Source organism: Gracilinanus agilis, chromosome 2 (assembly GCF_016433145.1).
Source record: "Gracilinanus agilis isolate LMUSP501 chromosome 2, AgileGrace, whole genome shotgun sequence".
In the NCBI taxonomy this organism is placed as follows: domain Eukaryota; kingdom Metazoa; phylum Chordata; class Mammalia; order Didelphimorphia; family Didelphidae; genus Gracilinanus; species Gracilinanus agilis.
Genome location: NC_058131.1, coordinates 38,379,973 through 38,398,802, shown reverse-complemented (window position 1 = coordinate 38,398,802; position 18,830 = coordinate 38,379,973). Strand labels below are relative to the sequence as shown.

The following is an 18,830-nucleotide window of genomic DNA, read 5'->3' as shown; positions in this document are numbered from 1 at the left end:
GGGGGGAGAGAGAAGAGAGAGACAGGGAGAGACAGATAAAGTTTCTCCTAGGCTGTCAGTCAACAAACTTGGGTTAACACGTTCAGTAATTGAGAGGCAGCCTGAAAGCAAGGAATAATAGGTGGGCTCAAGTCCTGTCTCTGACCTATATTGGCAATGTAACCTTAGACAAGTCACCCATCCTCTTAGTGCTTTGGGCTATAAGTTACAGAAAAGTTGCCACCCTTCCTTACCTGGGAGTTCTCTCTCCTAATCAGGGTCCAATCCTTCTCCATATCCTATTTTAAGTAATTAGTGATATCCATCTCCGCAAGCTCCCTTTCAAGATGAGGCACCAACCCTAGGTTTCCGAGAGAAGCAAGTGGTCTGGCAGCACCTATCACATTGGAAAGACTTAAGCAACAGGCTCAGGAACAGACAAGAAAAGACTCTGGAATAAGAGGGTCTGAGTTCAAATCCTACCTCGGACTCTTACTACCTATGAGATGTTGGCTTCTATAAAGCACGGAGCTTGGGCTAGATATCCTTTGAGTCAACAGTCAATAAACATAGTAAATGCCTCCCACATGTTATGCTAGAGATACAAATATAAATAAAAACAAAGACAGTCCCTGCCCTCAAGGAACTTACAACACACAGAAAGAAGTTGAAAAAGAGTGAGGGAAGGGCAGCTAGGTGATTCAATAGAGAGCCAGATCTGGAGATGGGAGATCCTGGGTTCAAATTTGGTCTCAGATATTTCCCAGCTATGTGACCCTGGAATGGCTAACCCTTACCAGTCTTCTTCCTTGGAACAGTTATTTAGTATTGATTCTAAGACAGAAAGGAAGGGGTTAAAAAAAAGAATTGATGCTAAGCAAAAGGTTTTTTTAATAAGTGTTTTATTAGTTTTATATTTTTATATTTTATTTTATTTTATATTTTATTATATAATATTTTATATAATAATTTATTATATAATATATTTTATTATGTGTTTAAGTGTTTTAAATAAATAAAAAACTCTGTAAGTACAAAGTAGATCCAAGATACTCTCAGAGGGCAAGCACTAGCAAAGGGCTGGAGGGGAACAGACCAGGAAAGATCTCTCTTGCTTTCGCTCCCCTTTTTTTCCTTCTCCCCCAGACATGGCCAAGCCCCTCGAGGCCAGAACTCTAGTGCCCAGAGGCCAGGGGCCAGGCGTCATTTCCTCCTCATAGCCAGGAGAATGTCATGGCTCTAGCATCACGCCCCTTCTATGACTTTTGCCTCGGCGCACTAATTTCTGGATGGCTTGGCTCCTGGTTTCACATGGCGGACTGCGGGAATTTTCTTCACGTACGTCCAGAATCTGGGAATGTCTGAGCACGTGACACTGAAAGCCTAGTGGTCTTGCATGAGAGGCCTCCCCACTTTTACTCCCACTCCTGGGGATGTGACGGTACCAGAAACACCCAAGTCAAGAAAGGGGAAACCGCTGGACTCCCGGCCCATCTTCCATGACCTTCTCCCTCCTTTCTAACAGGTCTGCTCCCCAGAGCAGCTGGGTTGTTGGCCATCACCCTTTTCCCCCGTGGCCCCCCGGCAACATAGCTGGGCTCTCCTGACTTAGTCATGGGCAAGAACTCTTCTTCCTCATATTCAACCGAGGGTCAACCAGGGCTAAACCAGACGCTTCTACACTCAGGACAGCTCACTCATCTTCACCTTCATGACTTATTTTAGATGGTTTGGAGGGTTCGTTTGCCAGTGTTGTCCCCACTCATGTCTGAGTACTTCGCCATTCTCCCTGACCCCCTCCACTCCTCCCTCTTGGCAGATGACCTCCCATCCTACTGTATCAAAAGAACAAAGACATCCAGGATCCCTTCTCTTCTGTCCTCCTACAGGATCGCAGAATTAGGGCAGGAAGGAACCTTAGCTAGAAGTCCTCTAGTCCTCTTTTTATAAATAGGAAAACGTGGACCCAGAGAGTTTGTGACTTGCCCAAGCTCACCCAGTTGATAAGTGATGGCAAAGCCAACATTTCAACCTGAGACTTCCAACTCCAAAGCCAGCCTTTTTTAATGGCACCACATTGCCTCCCATACTATCTGAGAAGAAGAGGTTACTCTGCTCATTTTTTAAGCCCTTACCTTACATCACAGATTCCCAAAGTGGGCGCCACCGCCCCCTGGTGGGTGCTGCAGCAATCCAGGGGAGGCGGTGATGGCCACAGGTGCATTTATCTTTCCTATTAATTGCTATTAAAATTAAAAAAAAATAATTTCCAGGGGGCTAAGTAATTTTTTTTTCTGGAAAGGGGGCGGTAGGCCAAAAAAGTTTGGAACCACTGCCTTACATCTTAGAATCAATACTGTGTATTGGTTCCAAGGCAGAAGATTGGTAAGGGCTAGGCAATGGGGGTCAAGTGACTTGCCCAGGGTCACACAGCTGGGAAGTGCCTGAGGCCTGATTTGAACCCAGGACCTCCAGTCTCTATGCCTGACTCTCAAGCCACTGAACTGCCCAGGTGCCTCCTACTCTACTAATTTTTAAAGTTAATTCATCCAGCTGAGCTCTTCCTTCTACATCCTTCTAAATCCTTCTACAAAATCTATCCATTTTATCATCTCTTTCCAACATCTTCTATCTTCCCTTTTCAACTGGTTCTTTCTCCTCTATCTTTGAACCTGTTCAGGCCTCATTATATTGAAAAAAAAAAAAGCTTCATTCAGTCTTCTCTCCCTGTCTAGTTACCAACTTGTTTCCCTTATTTCTTTAGTAGTCTTCTCAAACACGTGGTCTTCACTTTCTAACTTTCCACTCTTTCCTTTACCTCCTTGCCACGTGACTTCCACTCCTATTGATTTAGAATCATTCCGATCCAGTATGAACAATCCAAGATAATTCTCAATATTTCTTTTCCTTGACCCCTCTGTAGCCGTTGAGCCGGTTTACTTCCCCTTTGATCTTGAAACTTCCTTGGCTTCCATGACACCACCCTACCTGCTTCTCCTCTTATTTCTCTGGGCACTGTTGCTCTGGATCTTTACTTTTTAGCCTTCTTTTCCTCCTTCTACAACATAAATGTGAGTATTCCTTAAAATCCAGATGTTTTCCTCTTATTAAAAAAGAGAAGTGGGGGCAGCTGGGTAGCTCAGTGGATTGAGAGCCATGCCTAGAGACAGGAGGTCCTAGGTTCAAATGTAGCCTCAGACACTTCCCAGCTGTGTGACCCTGGGCAAGTCACTTGACCCCCATTGCCCACCCTTACCACTCTTCTGCCTTGGAGCCAATACACAGAAGTTAAGGGTTTAAAAAAAAGAGAGAAGACAATAAGACCTGAACCTGGAAACACACCCCTGTCATCCCTACTACCATGAAGACTGAAGTTGGTAGGGTTTGCTTGAGTTGAAGACTTCTGAGCGGCAACAGGGCTAAAGTCAACTAGGTATCGACCCCAAGTCCAGCATTAATATACTGATCCATCCCCTGGAAGCACGAGGAGGGTCAGCAGGATGGCAGGAGGAATGAAATGGCCCAAGTCAGAAAGAGAGTGAGTCAAGTCCTCCGTGGCAATCAGCAGTGAGATTGGACCATCAGTGACCATGAGATATAGAGACCCATGTTTAAAAAAAAGAAGGAAATTAATCAGAGAGGCAAGAAAGTCATGGATGTTCCCCAGATCCTGAAGGAAAGTAATGGCCTCTCTTCTGATCTAAGGCAGCAGATAAAAAATAGGGTAAGATGAAGGGGGCAGCTGGGTTGCTCAGTGGATTGAGAGCCAGGCCTAGAGATGGGAGGTCCTAGGTTCAAATCTGACCAGCTGTGTGACCCTGGGTAAGTCATTAAGCTCCCATTGACCTAGCCCTTAATGCTCTTCTGCCTTGGAACTAATACACAGTATTGACTCTAAGATGGAAGGCAAGGCTGTTCTATGAGACTAAAATAGTTGAACTATGTGTTTTAAAAAAGAAGAGAGGTATGTTTGACCTCCTGATGGAAGGTACAGCGCAATTCTAAATTATCTGGTTACCTGGGTTCTTTTCCTTTTATGTCCATATTTCCCCGTGTTTTATGAATCCCTTGGGCTCACCCCATTGAAAGTCAAATACACTGGGCTGTGCTATAAGATACTTGAGACATTAGGCAAAGAATATACCTAAAAATATGAGCAACAATGACTTTATTTTCTTGGCTTCTCCTGGGTCAGAAACTGTAGTGCCCTGACAACATCCTTCTCATAAATCTCAACGGGTTTCAATGACATTGTAGAAAGGATTTTCTCAAAAATCTCAGTCTCTAGCCCTGACTTCTTCCTAGTGATCATCATGAATCTCCTTGGCCACTTTGAGAGGCCTTTCCAGTGCCACTAAATTCAGCCTGTCAAAACCCAGTTCATCTCTTGGCTCCCCAAACTGGCTCTTCATCATTCTTGCCACCCCCAAGATCCAAAACCTCGAAGTCATCTTTGTTTTTGCTGTCCCCCTTCTACATCCTATCAGTCTGCTAAGTCTCATCTATTCTCTCCCATCTCTTGGGCATTTTTTATTCTAACTGCCCCTGCCTGTGTTTGTAATTTTACGACTACAAATCTAAACTATGCCCTCTCCGTTGTAATCCATCTTACATCCTTGTCTTTGTCCTTTTCAGCTGTATCCCACTCTTCATGACCCCATTTAAGGTTTTCTTGGCAAAGATCCTGAAGCAGTTTGCCATTTCCTTCTCCAGCTCATTTTACAGATGTGGAAACTGAGGCAAACAAGGTTAATCAACTTGCCCAGGGTCACACAACTAGGAAAGTCTAAGGCCATATTTGAAGATGTATCTTCCTCACGCCAGTCCCAGGACTCTATCTACCATGAAACCCAGCTGCCATCTTAACACAAAGTGGTGAGTTTGACCTCAAATATATCACTATTCCCCAATGCTGCCTAACCCAATTTGTACCTAAAAGTTATCCTTCAGTCTCGGTTCGATGACTTTCGGGTACCTAACAAATATCTACTGATTTACATGTTGGATGATAGAAATCTTCCAAGACAGCCGATTTCACTTTTGGACAGCTATAATCATAAGGAAGCTGTTCTGTAAATCACAATTAAATTTGCCTTTTGTGATTTCCATTCATTGCCCTTCGTTCTAAGATGCAATAGAATGAGACAACACTGGGGTATGCTATTTGAGGAGAATATCTTGTTAAAATGGAGCAGATTAGATAAGTGAGATGGTAGAGTGGCATTATTTATTAAGTTATACTACTGTGAGGAAACCTATGAACTGAAAGGAGAACATTTGGCACCGAGCATTTGGAAGAGAATCAATGAAGGGAGAAACGAAAATGGTATGATGGTAGGAGTATATTCCAGACCACAGAGCCAGAAGGAGGAAATGGATGATGAACTCTGGAGTGGATCATAAAACTGTCAAGGAAGAATGATATAAAAGTGATGAGAGACCACTACTATCCAGACATCTCCTAGAGTTTGCTCTTTTAAAAGCAGAGCAGCTGAAAAAAAATGTTTGACTTGCTTTAATAATAAATTCATTCTTGGTAGAGGAAATGGCCCAGGAAACTATGATTCTGGTCTTGATTCTGAACAATAAAAAAAGAAAGGGCTATTGAAGTATTGAAATAAAAAAATGAAATAAACCTTGGACAAAATTAGCCTGCTGGCTTGGATTTCTTGATCAGTAAGGATGAGAAAGAAAAGCAAAATGGGATGGAACTCTTAAATTTGAGATGAATGCATTCATAGGGTTCAAGGTTCCTAGCATCCCATAGCCTAAAAGTTTAGAGAGGAAGTCTATTCAAGATGGTCTGTGAGCGCCAAAGAGGGAAGCACTGCTCACTGTGAGCCAACATGGAGTCTTCAAGAACAAATCATACTAGATTGATTTCATTATCTTTTTAGATGGAATATTGATGAGTGGATAAGGGGAATGCTATAGACAATATTTCTGGATTTTAATAAGGCATTTGACAATCTCTCACAACATCTTCATAAACAATATGGAGGAATATGGGTAGGTTAGAACCACCAGGTGTATTTCAAACTGGGGGGTTGCCAGCCTCAGAAGTGTCCTCATGTGGAGTGCCGCAGGGGCTCCTGGCCAATTTCTAGACAACATTTTTATCAATGATATTGATAAAGGTGTAGGTGGCATGCTTATCAGCTTTGTGGACAGTGTGAGACTAAGAGGAATGGCTGGCATGTTGAAGGACAAAAACGGGGATTCAATAAGATTCTGACAGGTTAGAATGATGGGTTAAATCCAAGAAGAAATGAATATACAGGGCAAGCAGAAGATCCTACAATTTGATTTTTAAAATCATGTGTGGGGGCTATTACGTGGCTCAGTGGATTGAGAGCCAGGACTAGGGACCAAAGGTTCTGGATTCAAATCTAGGCTCAGCTACCTCCTAGCTGTGTGACCCTGGTCAAGTCACTTAACCGTCATTGCCTAGCCTTTATCACTATTCTGCCTTGGAACCAACACACAGTCTTGATTCCAAGACAGGAAGGTAAGGGTTAAAAAAATCAGTTCAAATCTAGCCTCTGGTATTTACTAGCTATGAGCAAGTCACTTAACCTCACACAGCCTCAATTTATTCATCTGTAAAATGGAGATTAAAAAATACCATGTACCACCCAGAGCTATTGTGAGGATCAAATGAGATGATCTTGGTTAAGAGTTTTGTCAACCTTGAAGTACTATATATATATAACTGCTAGATAGTGTTTGTCACCCTTTTTAAGATGTGGAAGGACACAGCTAGGCAGCATGTGAAAGAAGCCTGGAAATGGCAGTGAAGAGAAAGCTCAACAGAGGTAGGGCATTTGCTGACTGTGTGACTTTGGACAAGTCTTTTAATGTTTTAGTGCTCTAGATTCTTCTCTAAGACTATAAACTGCATCAACAGGACTGACTTACCTGCATTAGAAGAAGGAGTTTCCCCATTCAGAAATCACAATAAAATCACTGAAATCACAGGTCCTTCTCTTATGCCTAATACAAATCAACAGTATTATATGGCAGGTAGGCATTGCAGTGGACAGAGCACTGGGCTTGGAATCAAGGAGACTCAGCTTTCTGAGTTCAAATCTGGCCTCAGACACTTACTAGCTGTGTGACTGTGGGCAAGTCACTCAACCCTGTATGCCTTAGTTTCCTCATCTGTAAAAAATGGAGAAAATCCCTCTAGTATCTTTCCCAAATGGAGGACACAAAGAGTCAGGCAAAACAGAAATAACCAAAGAACAGCAAATTGCCCTTGCTTTTTCAGAAGGGCCACCTGTCTTACATCGTAAACTTCTTGAAGACAGCAGCCAGGTCTGCTTGTACTGCCCCCCAGATAAGCGTAAAATGGTGCCTCGTAACTGTAGCATGAGGGGCAAAAGCTCTGGGCTTAGCCATCAGGACGTCTGGGTTTGAATCCTGGTTCTGACAGAGACTAGCTGTACAACCTTAGCTGAGTCATTTGCAGTCTCTGAGCCTGTTTCCTCATTTTTTACTTGTATTGTTATTATTAATATTTTATATTTGTATGTTAATTATATGTATACCATATTAATCATATATTAAATGAAGATAACAACATGTCTATTGTTATTAATATTTTGTTTTAAGATATTACTTATATGTATACTATATTAATCATATATTAAATTAGAGTAATAATATGTTTGGTGTTATTAATATTTATATTAAGATATTAATCATATGCATAATATATTAATTATACATTAAATGAGGGTAATGATGTGTTTATTGTTATTAATATTTTGTATTAGGATGTGACTGATATGTATAATATATTGATCATATTAAATGAGGGCAATACTATATTTGCTGTTGTTATTAATATTTTATATTAAGATATTAATTGTATGTATAATATATTAATCATATATTAAATTAGGGTAGTGATATGTTTATTGTTATTAATATTTTGTATTAAGATATTGCTCATATGTATAATATAACAACCATATATTAAATGAGGGTAATAATATGTTTGATGTTATTAATATTCATATTGAGATATTAATTATATGTATAATATATTAATCATATATTAAATGAGAGTAATGTATTTATTGTCATTAATATTTTGTATTATATTAATTATGTATAATATAGTAATCATCTATTAAATGGGGGTAATGATATGTTTGTTGTTATTAATATTTTGTGTTAAGACATTATTTATATGTATAATATATTAATCATATATTAAATGAGGGTAACAATATGTTTAGTGTTATTAATATTTATATTAAGATATTAATTATACATATAATATATTAATCATATGTTAAATGAGGGCAATCATATGCTTGTTGCTATTAATATTTTGTATTAAGACATTACTTATATGTATAATATATTAATCATATATTAAATGAGGGTAATAACATTTGTTATTACTAATATTTTGTATTAAGATGTTACTTATATGTATAATATAGTAACCATATATTAAATGAGGGCAACAGTATGTTTGAAGTTATTACTATTTATATTAAGATATTAATTATACATAAAAGATATTAATCATATATTAAATGAGGGCAATCATATGCTTATTGCTATTAATATTTTGTATTAAGATATTACTGATATGTATACTATATTAATCATATATTAAATGAGGGTAATAATACTTTCAAACACCATTGGCCTTCCCAGGGTGGCTGAGAGAGAACTGTTTTAAACTTCAAAGTACAATAGAAATAGGGGTGTTTGCTGTTACATTGTACTGACTAGGCTTAGACTAAATGTGTTTATTAGTAAATGCATCTCCTCTATTTTGTAGAGCTGGAAAATTGCTTACACCACCAGACTTGATTGATGTGTTCATTTGTTTTCCTAACCTCCATTTTTTCCTAAAATGACTTAAAGTTTTAATGAAGAAATGTGCTTTTTGTTATGTAAAGGAGGCTGAGGCTAGAGTATAATTGAGAATTTATTTTCCCCTGAAACAAAAGAAGTAATGGAGGTAGGGCAGGAGGACCTGAGTTCATATTTGGCCTCAGACACTTCCTAGCTGTGTGACCCTGGGTAAGTCACTTCACCTCCATTGCCTAGCCCTTGCCAATCTTCTGTTTTAGGACCGACACGAAAACAGAAGGTAAGGGTTATTTTATTTATTTTTTTAAGGTGTGAGGCACGAGGAGATCCACCTTCGGGCACAGTTGGTTGCCTGGGGAAAGGAGGCCATCGCTGTCCAAGTCTTTGCCCCTTTGTGGATTGGGGGGGAAGTGAACCCCGGGGCAGATGGGTCACAGAGCTGGCTTCCTAAGAGGGCTGATGCTGGTCCCCGAGGGAAGGAGCCCCGGATGCCCTCAAAGGTTGGCCCCTCGGGCCGATCCCTCGTTTGCCCATTTTCCGTTATGACTGGTGGAGACTTTGGGGTCTTTGAACCTCCCCCGACGCCTTCATTTGTATTCCGCCCATAGGCTCCGTCTCGAATCGCGCGGCATCAGCAAGGCTGACTCCTCACAGAACCCCGCTTCGGCTCTTCCCTCCAGCGTCCTCACACAGACCTTCACCCACACTCCCACCCGCACGCCCAGGGTGCGCCATGATTGAGGGGAGGGAGCCAACGAGAAAAACAACGTCCATCGAACGGCGTCCCAGCTTTCGAGCCTTCATCGTCACCCACGTTCACCCACTGGCACTCGTGCCCCCGTGCCCACCTTCCCCCCGGCCCGCCTTTCACGCCCCCTCCCCACCTCCTCCCCCAGACGCCCACATCCCATGCCCATTCCACAATCCCAGAATGCTTTGAAGGAGTTTGAGGTTGTCATCCCACTCGTGCCCGGGCCCTGAGGGGGATGCCAGCCAGGCGGGGGCGGGGCGAGGGGGAGGACTGGCAGAGGGAGGGAGAAGGGAAGCGGCTTCCAAACTCCAGATGCAGCAGTTAAAAAGAGGACAGAGGCAATGATCCTTCAAATTGCCACATCTGTATAATCTGCCTTTTATTTTCTGCTTCATGAACCTTTATTTCCTATTATTTATTCACCTCCCCGCCCTCCCCTCCCCCGCCTCCGCTCCTCGTTAGCGGGCGACATGCTCAGATGGGCCCTGCCAGTGTCCCAGCCCCCCAGCCCTCCTGCCTCCCTCCCCTCGGCTCCCTGACCCTGGGCCTGATGCACCTGCTCTTCTCCGGCCGGGCTCCCTACCGGAAGGTCGGTCGGAAGAAGCCCGACCGCCCCGATGACTTCCACCGCGTGGGAGGCCACGATCAAGAACCCAAGAGTCCTGGAACTCCCTGGTCAAGAGAGACAGCCATCTCCCTCTGAATTCCAATAATGCCTCGGACACTAGCCACGGTTAATGGCATCGTGCCTCAGTTTACTCTTTTGTAAAATGAGAATGGTGGAAGGGATCATTTCTAAGGTCCTTCTCCATCGAAATCTATGACCCTAGAATAATGGTGATGACAATAATAGTAACTGCTAATATTTATAGGCACCTACTACGTGCCAGGCACTGTGCTAAGTGCCTTACAGATATCCCTTCATTAGATCCTCCCAACAGTCCTGGGAGGCAGGTACTATTATTATCCACATTTTTACAGCTCTCTGTCTATGTGTATATGTGTAAATCTATGTATTGAACACATTTATATTTGCTAATAGGTACCTGGCACTGTGTTAAGAGGTTTATAAGTATTATTTTGGAACACAGAAGCCATGATGATCTCCTTTTACAAATGAGGAAACTGAGTCAAACAGAGATGAAATGGCATGCCCAGGTTCACACATCCAGTAAGTATCTGAGGCCATTTTTGAACTCAAGTCTTCTTGATGCCAAGCCCAGAGTTCTAACCACTGCACCACCTCCCTGCTCCATTTTCTCCTACGGCCCTATCTCTCAATTCATTCACTCACCTCTTTTCCTCTTTCTACTACCTTTCCTATCTTATGTCCTTCCTTGACACCCTCCCCCTGCTCCATCCTCTACAGATCTCTCCTTCTATTCCCTCCCTACTTCTTCTTTGGAATCCCTGAGATTCCAAGCACGGAAGACTGAGGATTGGGCTGGACCTTTCTGGTAGACAGTAATAGACAGTAATGAAGGGGGGGGGGGGGAGGGAAGAGAAGGGTGCTAGAGAGAAACTATTGCCTGGGAGTGGGTTGGGCATATTCCCGTTATCTATAACCCAAGAATGTCTGGACATATGTGTGTATACTCTATCAAACCCATTCTATCCAAGACATACATGGATATAATGGAAATAATGCTGGCTCTGACATTCCACTAGGAGGATTAGGGTTCAAATCCTGCCTCTTTTGGTCCCTTTCAGTTGACAAATATTATTAAGTGTTTATTTAATACTCTTGGGGCTCTTTCCAAAGCTCCAGGCACTGGACTAAATAAGAATGCAAAGAACTCAAAAAGATAGTCCTTGTTCTCAAGGAGCTCACAGTCCAATGGCAGAGACAAACAGGTTAAAAATTCGGTACAATGTCCAGGGCAGATGGAAGGCTCTTGGAAAAGAGGAGCCACTAGCAGCTGGAGAGCTTTTGAAAGGCTTCCTGGAGCAGGAAGGATTTGACCTGAATCTTAAAGGAAATCAATAAAGCTAAGAGGACCAATTAAGGGGACGAAGTACTCCAAGAGTGGGGAATACCTCGTGCAAAGACTTGGAAATGTCTTGTTAGGGAAATCACAAGGAGGTGATTGTCGAAAGATCATTGAGGTAGTGAAGGAGAGGAAGGCAACAGAAAGCTGGGAAAGGTAGGAAGAGACCAGGTGGTGAAGGGCTTAGAATGCCAAGCAAAGGAGTTTATATTTGATCCTCAAGGTAATAGGGAGGTACCTGTGGCTAATGACTCCCACTCCCTGGGTCTCCTTGGAGGTCCAAGGTGACTTTGCTTATCAGTAACTTTTCTTTTAAGCGATTTGCCTCATCAGTGAAATGAGAAGTTTGGCTTGGATGACTCCCAAGTTCCCTTCTCAATGTAAAAGCCCATCATTTTAGGATTTGGAACTGGAAAGGATATTAGAGATGTGAAGTTCAATTTCTCATTTCACAGATAAGGAAAACAAGGGTCAGACGGACAAACTGTCTAGACTTCAAACTCCATGCTTCTTCCAATGCCCCTTGATGATTCCCTTCTCTCTCCTCCCACTGCCTTCCCCATCCTTTTCCCTATTTCCTCTCCTGATTCTGGGAACTAGGAACCAGGGGGAAGCATGATGAAATGACCCACTTTAGATCCATCTGAACAGTTATACGGGTGATGGTGGGCTGTAGGGTGGGGATGGATGTGTGGTTGGAACAAAAGAGGAAATAATGAGCCCAGGGGGGCTATCACAGAGTCATGGCATTTGGCATTGGGAGACATCTTAGTTGCCATGTGGTCCAACTGCTACACAAAGGAATCCCCACTATAACATACCCAAGAAGGGGATGTCCAACCTCTGCTCAGAAGCCTCCCAGGAGAAAGACACCCACCACTTCTTGAGGCAGCCCCATGACACTTTGGGACAGCTCTAACAGGAAGTCTTTTTATTCTCCCTCCAGCAAGACAATGGTCTTCTTTGCTCCTTCCACCAATGGCTCCCCTGGGACCAAATAGGGGAAAGATCTGTACTCAACGGGACTGGGTTTGAATCCCAGCTCCACCACATACCACCTAGATGGTCTTTGGGCAAGTCATAACCACTCTGGGCTCCAATTTCCTCAACTGCAAAAGAGTCATCATTTGATAACTGCCAAGATTCTTTCCACATCTCCCTCTAGGATCCTCCACTGAGCAGTAGTCATGTTCACTTCAATTCTCCTCTGACTGTACATTCCATTCTCAAGCCCCAGATTATCTCTGGGAAGAACCTATTGGCTTATGCAGAATGGTTGCTGTTCAGTTGCTTTTCAGTCATGTCTAATTCTACATGAGCCCATTTGGGGTTGTTTTTAGTTGTTTTCAGTCACCCCCAACTCTTTGTGACTCCGTTTGTGGTTTTCTTGGCAAAGACATTGGAATGCTTTGCCATTTCTTTCTCCAGCTTATTTTACAGATGAGGAAAACAGAGGCAGAGTCAAGTGACTTGCCCAGGGTCACAAAGCCAGTATCTGAGACCAGATTTGAACTCAGGAAGATGAGTGTACCTGAAAACTCCAGACCTGGCACTTTATTCACTATGCCAACTGGCTACCTCTAGGGGCAACTGATGTAAGCGATGAACTCTCTGGATTAGGCATCAGAGGATCCCCAGATACTGGTCCCAGTGATGCCACTAATTAGCTGTGATCTTGGGAAAGTCACTTCAACCCCAGGGCTCGGTTTTCTCATCTGTATATTATACAAAAGGGTTAGACTAAAACCAGCAGTGATTGATAAAATCCAGGCTTCTTCAGGATAATTTTTTTTTTTTTGCTATCTGCTTAACTCAGACATTTGTCCTGTGTTTATTTGTCGATGGCCATGAAGGCATTAAGCATCTGTTTGGTTTTCTCCTTCATTAGATTGTGAGCTTCTTGAGGGCCGGGGCTAAATCTGGTCTCTTTTCAGATCTCCAGCACCTCACACGGTTCCTGGTACCCAGTAGGAGATGCTTAAAATTGTTCCTGATTTTTTTTTAAATGAGAGTTAAATTTCCAACCCTCGTCTTTCATAATTCTATGGTTACCTGGGAAAATGAAACGAGGCTTCCTCCCTGAATCAGTCGGTATCTTTTCTTGATTCGGTAAATATAGATTCAGGATTTTCAAGCAAGATTTCTACCGCTCCTCATTTTACAGGGGGGAAACTGAGACCTAAAAAAATCAATTGCCTTCCCCAAAGCCACTTAACTCATTAAATCTAGAATCTAGGTCTCCCAACTGGGAGCCGTGTTTTCTGTTTCCCTATGCTGTCTCCAGGCTCCCAGTGGAGATCCGGCCCCGATTCTTACGGACACCCAGCTCGATGGCTAATGGCATTATTATTATTACCGTAATTAATGGGACCTAATAACTCCCACAAATCTAGCCCATTACAGAATAATATGCAGAATCGGCCCCTTTCCCCTATCGTTAGCAAATCTATGATCTGAGGGAGGGAGGGAGTTTGGTAAATTAGAAATGGGGACGAAACCTTTTATTTTTTTGATGTGTGTGAATATACACACACACATGTATGTATATATATATGTATATGTATATATATATATGAATTATTGTGTCATTAATAGAGGTTTCTAACAGCTCTCACCAGGATGCTGTCATTCTTCCCTTCTCTCCTTTTCTCCTTCCTTCTCTTTCTCTGCTGAAGAAATGAAGACTCGTTCATACTCCATGCATGTATTTTCCAGGCAATTTATTTCCTTCTGCATATAAGGTGCATGCGGGCCGGGATGAGGGCGGATTATTTCATAGGAATTGTTCCATTGAAAGGTCTCCTGGGCGGTCCATCCTCGGTGCCGCCACCTTATCTCCCAAAGTGGGGACTTGGGGTGGGGCGGATGATGGCGGCCGCTGGGGGTCCCATCTCTGTTGTGAGACAAGTGCCAGGCACTGGTAATTTGGGAAAGAGGGTGGTGCCTGTGGTAGGGCACAGTGGGGACATGGGGGGTGAGCTCCCCATCTCGGTATGCCCTCCAAGACTCAGTCCTACCTTGCCAGCGGCGCTGCCGCTCCCCAAGATTTATTTGCAATGAACATGTCTGCTCATAATTGATGGCTCCTGGGTTTGGATGGAGGGTGGGTGCGTGTGTAAAGGAGGTACAGTTGTTGGGAGAAGGTAGGGGTGTGGGAAGGGGAGCCAAGGATTGGGAAGGAGGGGGAGGGGGGAAGCCGGGGCTGGGAAGGGAAGGGGGGCGGCGCGTCAGTGTCGTGCTGTTTCAAATTTGATTTATCCCTAATGAGTTCTGAGCACATGGCTGCTCCCGGTTCACTCTAGGGGCCGGGGCGGCCCCCCGCAGGCCCCAGCCCCGCTTGGGCTGCGTGGCAACAACCACCGCCAGCTCAGAAAAGAGCCAATTTCCACAATGCACAGTCCGTTTCACTCAAGGGGAAATCACATTTCCCTGTGAAAGCCGTAGGCAGCCAGTGCCACACTTCTGAAGCCTGGCCGGCTGCCGCCTCATCACAGATGGGGAGACATGCCAGGCCCCCAAACTTGTCTGCTACCCCTGCCACACACACACACCCCCAGTGTCCCACATCTCCTTCTGTCAAAGCCCCAAAGAACCTCCAAGAAACCCATCTTCATCGAAACTCTGAAGAGCCTGGTTATAGCAAAGGAAAGGATGCTATATCTGGAGTCAGAGGGCCTGGATTCAAATCCCCCTTCCAAGACTTATTTCCTCTGTGGCCTTAGGTTATGGGACCTCAGTTTCCCCATCTGGAGAATGAAGGTGTTAAAGTAAATGGTCCCTAAAATCCCTTTTAGTACTAACATTTATGATCTTAAATATCTGTACCTCAGTTTCTTTATAAAATGAGGGACTTTGACTAAATGTCCTCTACAAGCATTTGCAGGATCGAATCTATGATCCTATGAGCCTGAGTGCTGACCAACAATGACCTAGAACCCGAGTACTGGCCAACTATGACCTAGAACTTGAGTGCTGACCAACACTGGCCAACTATGACCTAGAACTTGAGTACTGGCCAACACTGGACAACTGTGACCTGGAACTTGAGTGCTGACCAGTACTGGACTACTATGACCTAGAACTTGAGTGCTGATCACATTGACCAACTATGACCTAGGACTTGAGTGCTGACCAACATTGACCCACTATGACCCAGAACCTAGGTGGTGACCAACAGAGGAGTCCTGGAGACTTCAGAAAAAAAGTAAAGAAAAAGGCATGGTCCAGAAGATGACTGTAAGGAAAGACAATAGAATCCTTATCCCTTTTGTGACTCCACTTTTTTTTTTCCAAGGAGCCAAATGTTAGTAGCTCTGGGTTCTCTTGTGGTTCTCTGATGCTAGCCTTTGGGGAGAGCACCTGATACCCACCCTCCCTCTGTCTCCCCTTCACTCGTATCCCCAAACTTCAGTCTATATTCAATAATATGGTATCCCAGAAGCCTCAGAGAGAAGGACAGAGAAAAAGGGAAGGAAGCCCTGAGGAAGGTAAAAAGTAAATAATGAGGTAAAGAGGAGGATTGTTTTCTAAGCACAGTGAATCTATTTGACTTATCCAGAGTAACCTTCAGTACATGTCATATGGCTATGGATTGAGCACTGTAAGGGACCTCAGAGGTCACCAAGTCCAATTCCCCTCACTTTACAGATGAGGAAAGAAATACCCACAAAAGTCATGAAATAATAGACTTCAGAAGTCATCAGGTGTAAGCCTATCCTCATTTTACATATGGGGAAACTGAGGCCCTAGAGGGGACATGATTCAAATAAGGTCATTTAACAGTAAGTAGCAGGAATAGCTAGGCGGCCAGTGGATAGCCAGACCTGGAGATGTGAGGTCCTGGGTTCAAATCGGACATCAGATATTTCATTGGGTGACCCAGGGTTAAATCACCTAACCCTGCTTGCCTAACCCTTACCAGTCTTCTGCCTTGGAACCAATACACAGCATTGATTCCAAGACAGAAGGTAAGGGTTAAAAAAAATTAAACAGACAGCAGCCCAACTGAGCTCCTCTGACTCAACTAGGTGTCCAGCGCTGGACCTAGAGTCAGGAAGACCTGAGTTCAAATCAGATCTCAGACACTTTGTAGTTGTGTGACCCTGGGCAAGTCAATTAATTTGTTTCTCTGAACTGTAAAATGGGGATAATAACAGCCCCTACCTCACAGGATTGTTGTGAGGAATAAATGAGATAATATTTGTAAAGTGCTCAGCAAAGTGTCTGGCACCCAGTAGGCACTATATAAATGATTTGTTCTCTTCCCTTCCCCTTCCTCTCCCTCCCCTCTGATTCCACATCCCTTTAGCACTGTGTCCAAACTCCTTTTCTCACTGCCCTTGGGGTGGGATGGAGTAAGGAGGGAAGATTTTTCTTCTTGATAAGTGGGAGGACAGAGAGAAATGAGAGGAGTTTCCAGGACCCTCCAAAAGATAAGGAAGATGACCTGTGCTGAGACTCGGGCCCACCTTCCCAACTCGTCATCCCCTGGTCCTCACCTGCCCCCTTTCTGGTCAGTTCAGGACCAGGCCATTTCTTTCTAGCCCCTCCACCTCGACCAAGTACCTTAAGTGTCCGAGCCAGTGTGTTCCAGGTAAGAGGCAAACTCAGAATGGGCAGGCAGTTGTGAGAAGTCAAGGGAGGATGAAGAGAGGGAAGTAGAAAAAGATGGAGGAGAGGAAAGAAGCAGCTTCTATCAGGAAGAAAGGAGATCTTTCACCAGAACCAGAGCCCGGTCCAACATATGGCCAAGAAGGCAGAACACAACACTGTCCTTTGACAGACAGAAGAGCAGCTATTTTCTCAAGGAACAGAAATCCTTCATAAATCTAAAAAAGTGGACGACTCGGCGTTACAGATGAGGAGACCCTCTGGGCCACCGTCCTAAAATACATCAACTGGGCTGCAGTCAAGTCAGTGGTTCGTAATCAAAACCGTAGGCTTGTGGGTGCCTAGATTGGACGCCGGAAGGGACTTCGGGCGGGTCCGTCCCTCTCATTTTCACAGATGAGAAAACCCACGCTCAGAAGTGAAGTTTCTTGCCCAAGGTCACACAGTGAGTGAATTGGTAAAACTAGAATCTGAATATTAGCTCTGTGACACTAGATCCAGCCAGTGTCACCCGCTCAGACGTAGACCGGGCTCAGGATGGGGCTCCATGTCTCCAAAGAGGGCTGCGCAGTGTCCTGGGCAGCTGTGACTGTCTAGAGATTTGAGCCCCCTCTCCAAACTGCCCAGAGGATGCTCTGAAAGTCTTCTAAGCACGTATTGGTGTTCGTCATTACTCCTTGGGATAATTGAAGAAGGAATAGAAACAGGGACTGTTGGGGGTCTAGAAGTGACGATTGGACCTATTGATTGGCAAGAGCTCCACGGTCAGAAGAAGTCTCAGAGGTTTGGGCCTCTACTTTAAACATGAGGAAAAGGAGACTCAGAGAGGTTACAGGAATTAGCATCATAGATCTAAGGAAGGAAAGGACCTCAGAGGCCACTGAGTCGAATCCCTTCATTTTACAGCTGAGGCCCATGATGGTCAAAGGAGTTAGGAGCATAGACCTAGAACTAGAAGGGGCCACCTAGCCCAACCGCTTCATTTTGTAGATGAAGAAACTGAGGTCATGGAGGTAAAGTATCTTTCCCAAGGTCGCATGTCTAATAAGTGTCAAAGGCAGAGTTTGAAGCCAGGACCTAACTTCAGAGTCAATGAGACGAGGATACCTGGCAGGGTCCATGTGCCTCCATTCTGTCTTTTTTACCTTCTTACTAAGCATTGATTCTAAGGCAAAAGAGGAGTAGGAAGAGCTAGGCAATTGGAGTTAAGTGACTTACATAGGATCACACAGCTAGGAAGTATTTGAGACCAGATTTGAACCCAGGACTTCCTGTCTCTTAGGTCTGGTGTTCCATTTTGTTCTAACATGTTGCACAAAATTGGGGAAACCCCAGACAGCATTAAGAAGCAGTCCTAACCTTTCTCAGAGAATTTGTATTTGTGCTTAGGGAACAGGGAAGCAATGTATGTTACTAAGAGAGAAAGGAAAGGTTGAAAAGAAAAGAAGGAAAGGAAAGAAGAGGAGAGGAGAGGAGAAAAGAGGAGAGAGGAAGAAAGGAGAGAGCAGGAGAGAGGAGGAGAGGAGAGGAGAGGAGGGGAGAGGAGAGGAGAGAGGAGATGGCAGGGGAGGGGAGGGAAAAGAAAGGGAAAGGGAAAAGGAAAAGGAAAGGAAAGGAAAGGAAAGGAAAGGAAAGGAAAGGAAAGGAAAGGAAAGGAAAGGAAA

At 43.9% G+C, this 18,830-nt stretch overlaps 1 protein-coding gene across 1 annotated transcript in view; it reads left to right on the top strand.

Moving 5' to 3' along the window:
* The window catches only part of PSD4 (pleckstrin and Sec7 domain containing 4), an 80,249-nt gene extending 69,978 nt beyond the window's left edge, over positions 1-10,271 (top strand). Inside the window, exons 19-21 of the mRNA XM_044659344.1 lie at positions 9,078-9,097; positions 9,426-9,543; positions 10,047-10,271. Coding sequence (XP_044515279.1) covers positions 9,078-9,097; positions 9,426-9,543; positions 10,047-10,271 — 363 coding nt within the window. The remainder of the gene's footprint in view (positions 1-9,077; positions 9,098-9,425; positions 9,544-10,046) is intronic.
* The last annotated feature ends 8,559 nt before the right edge of the window (positions 10,272-18,830 follow it).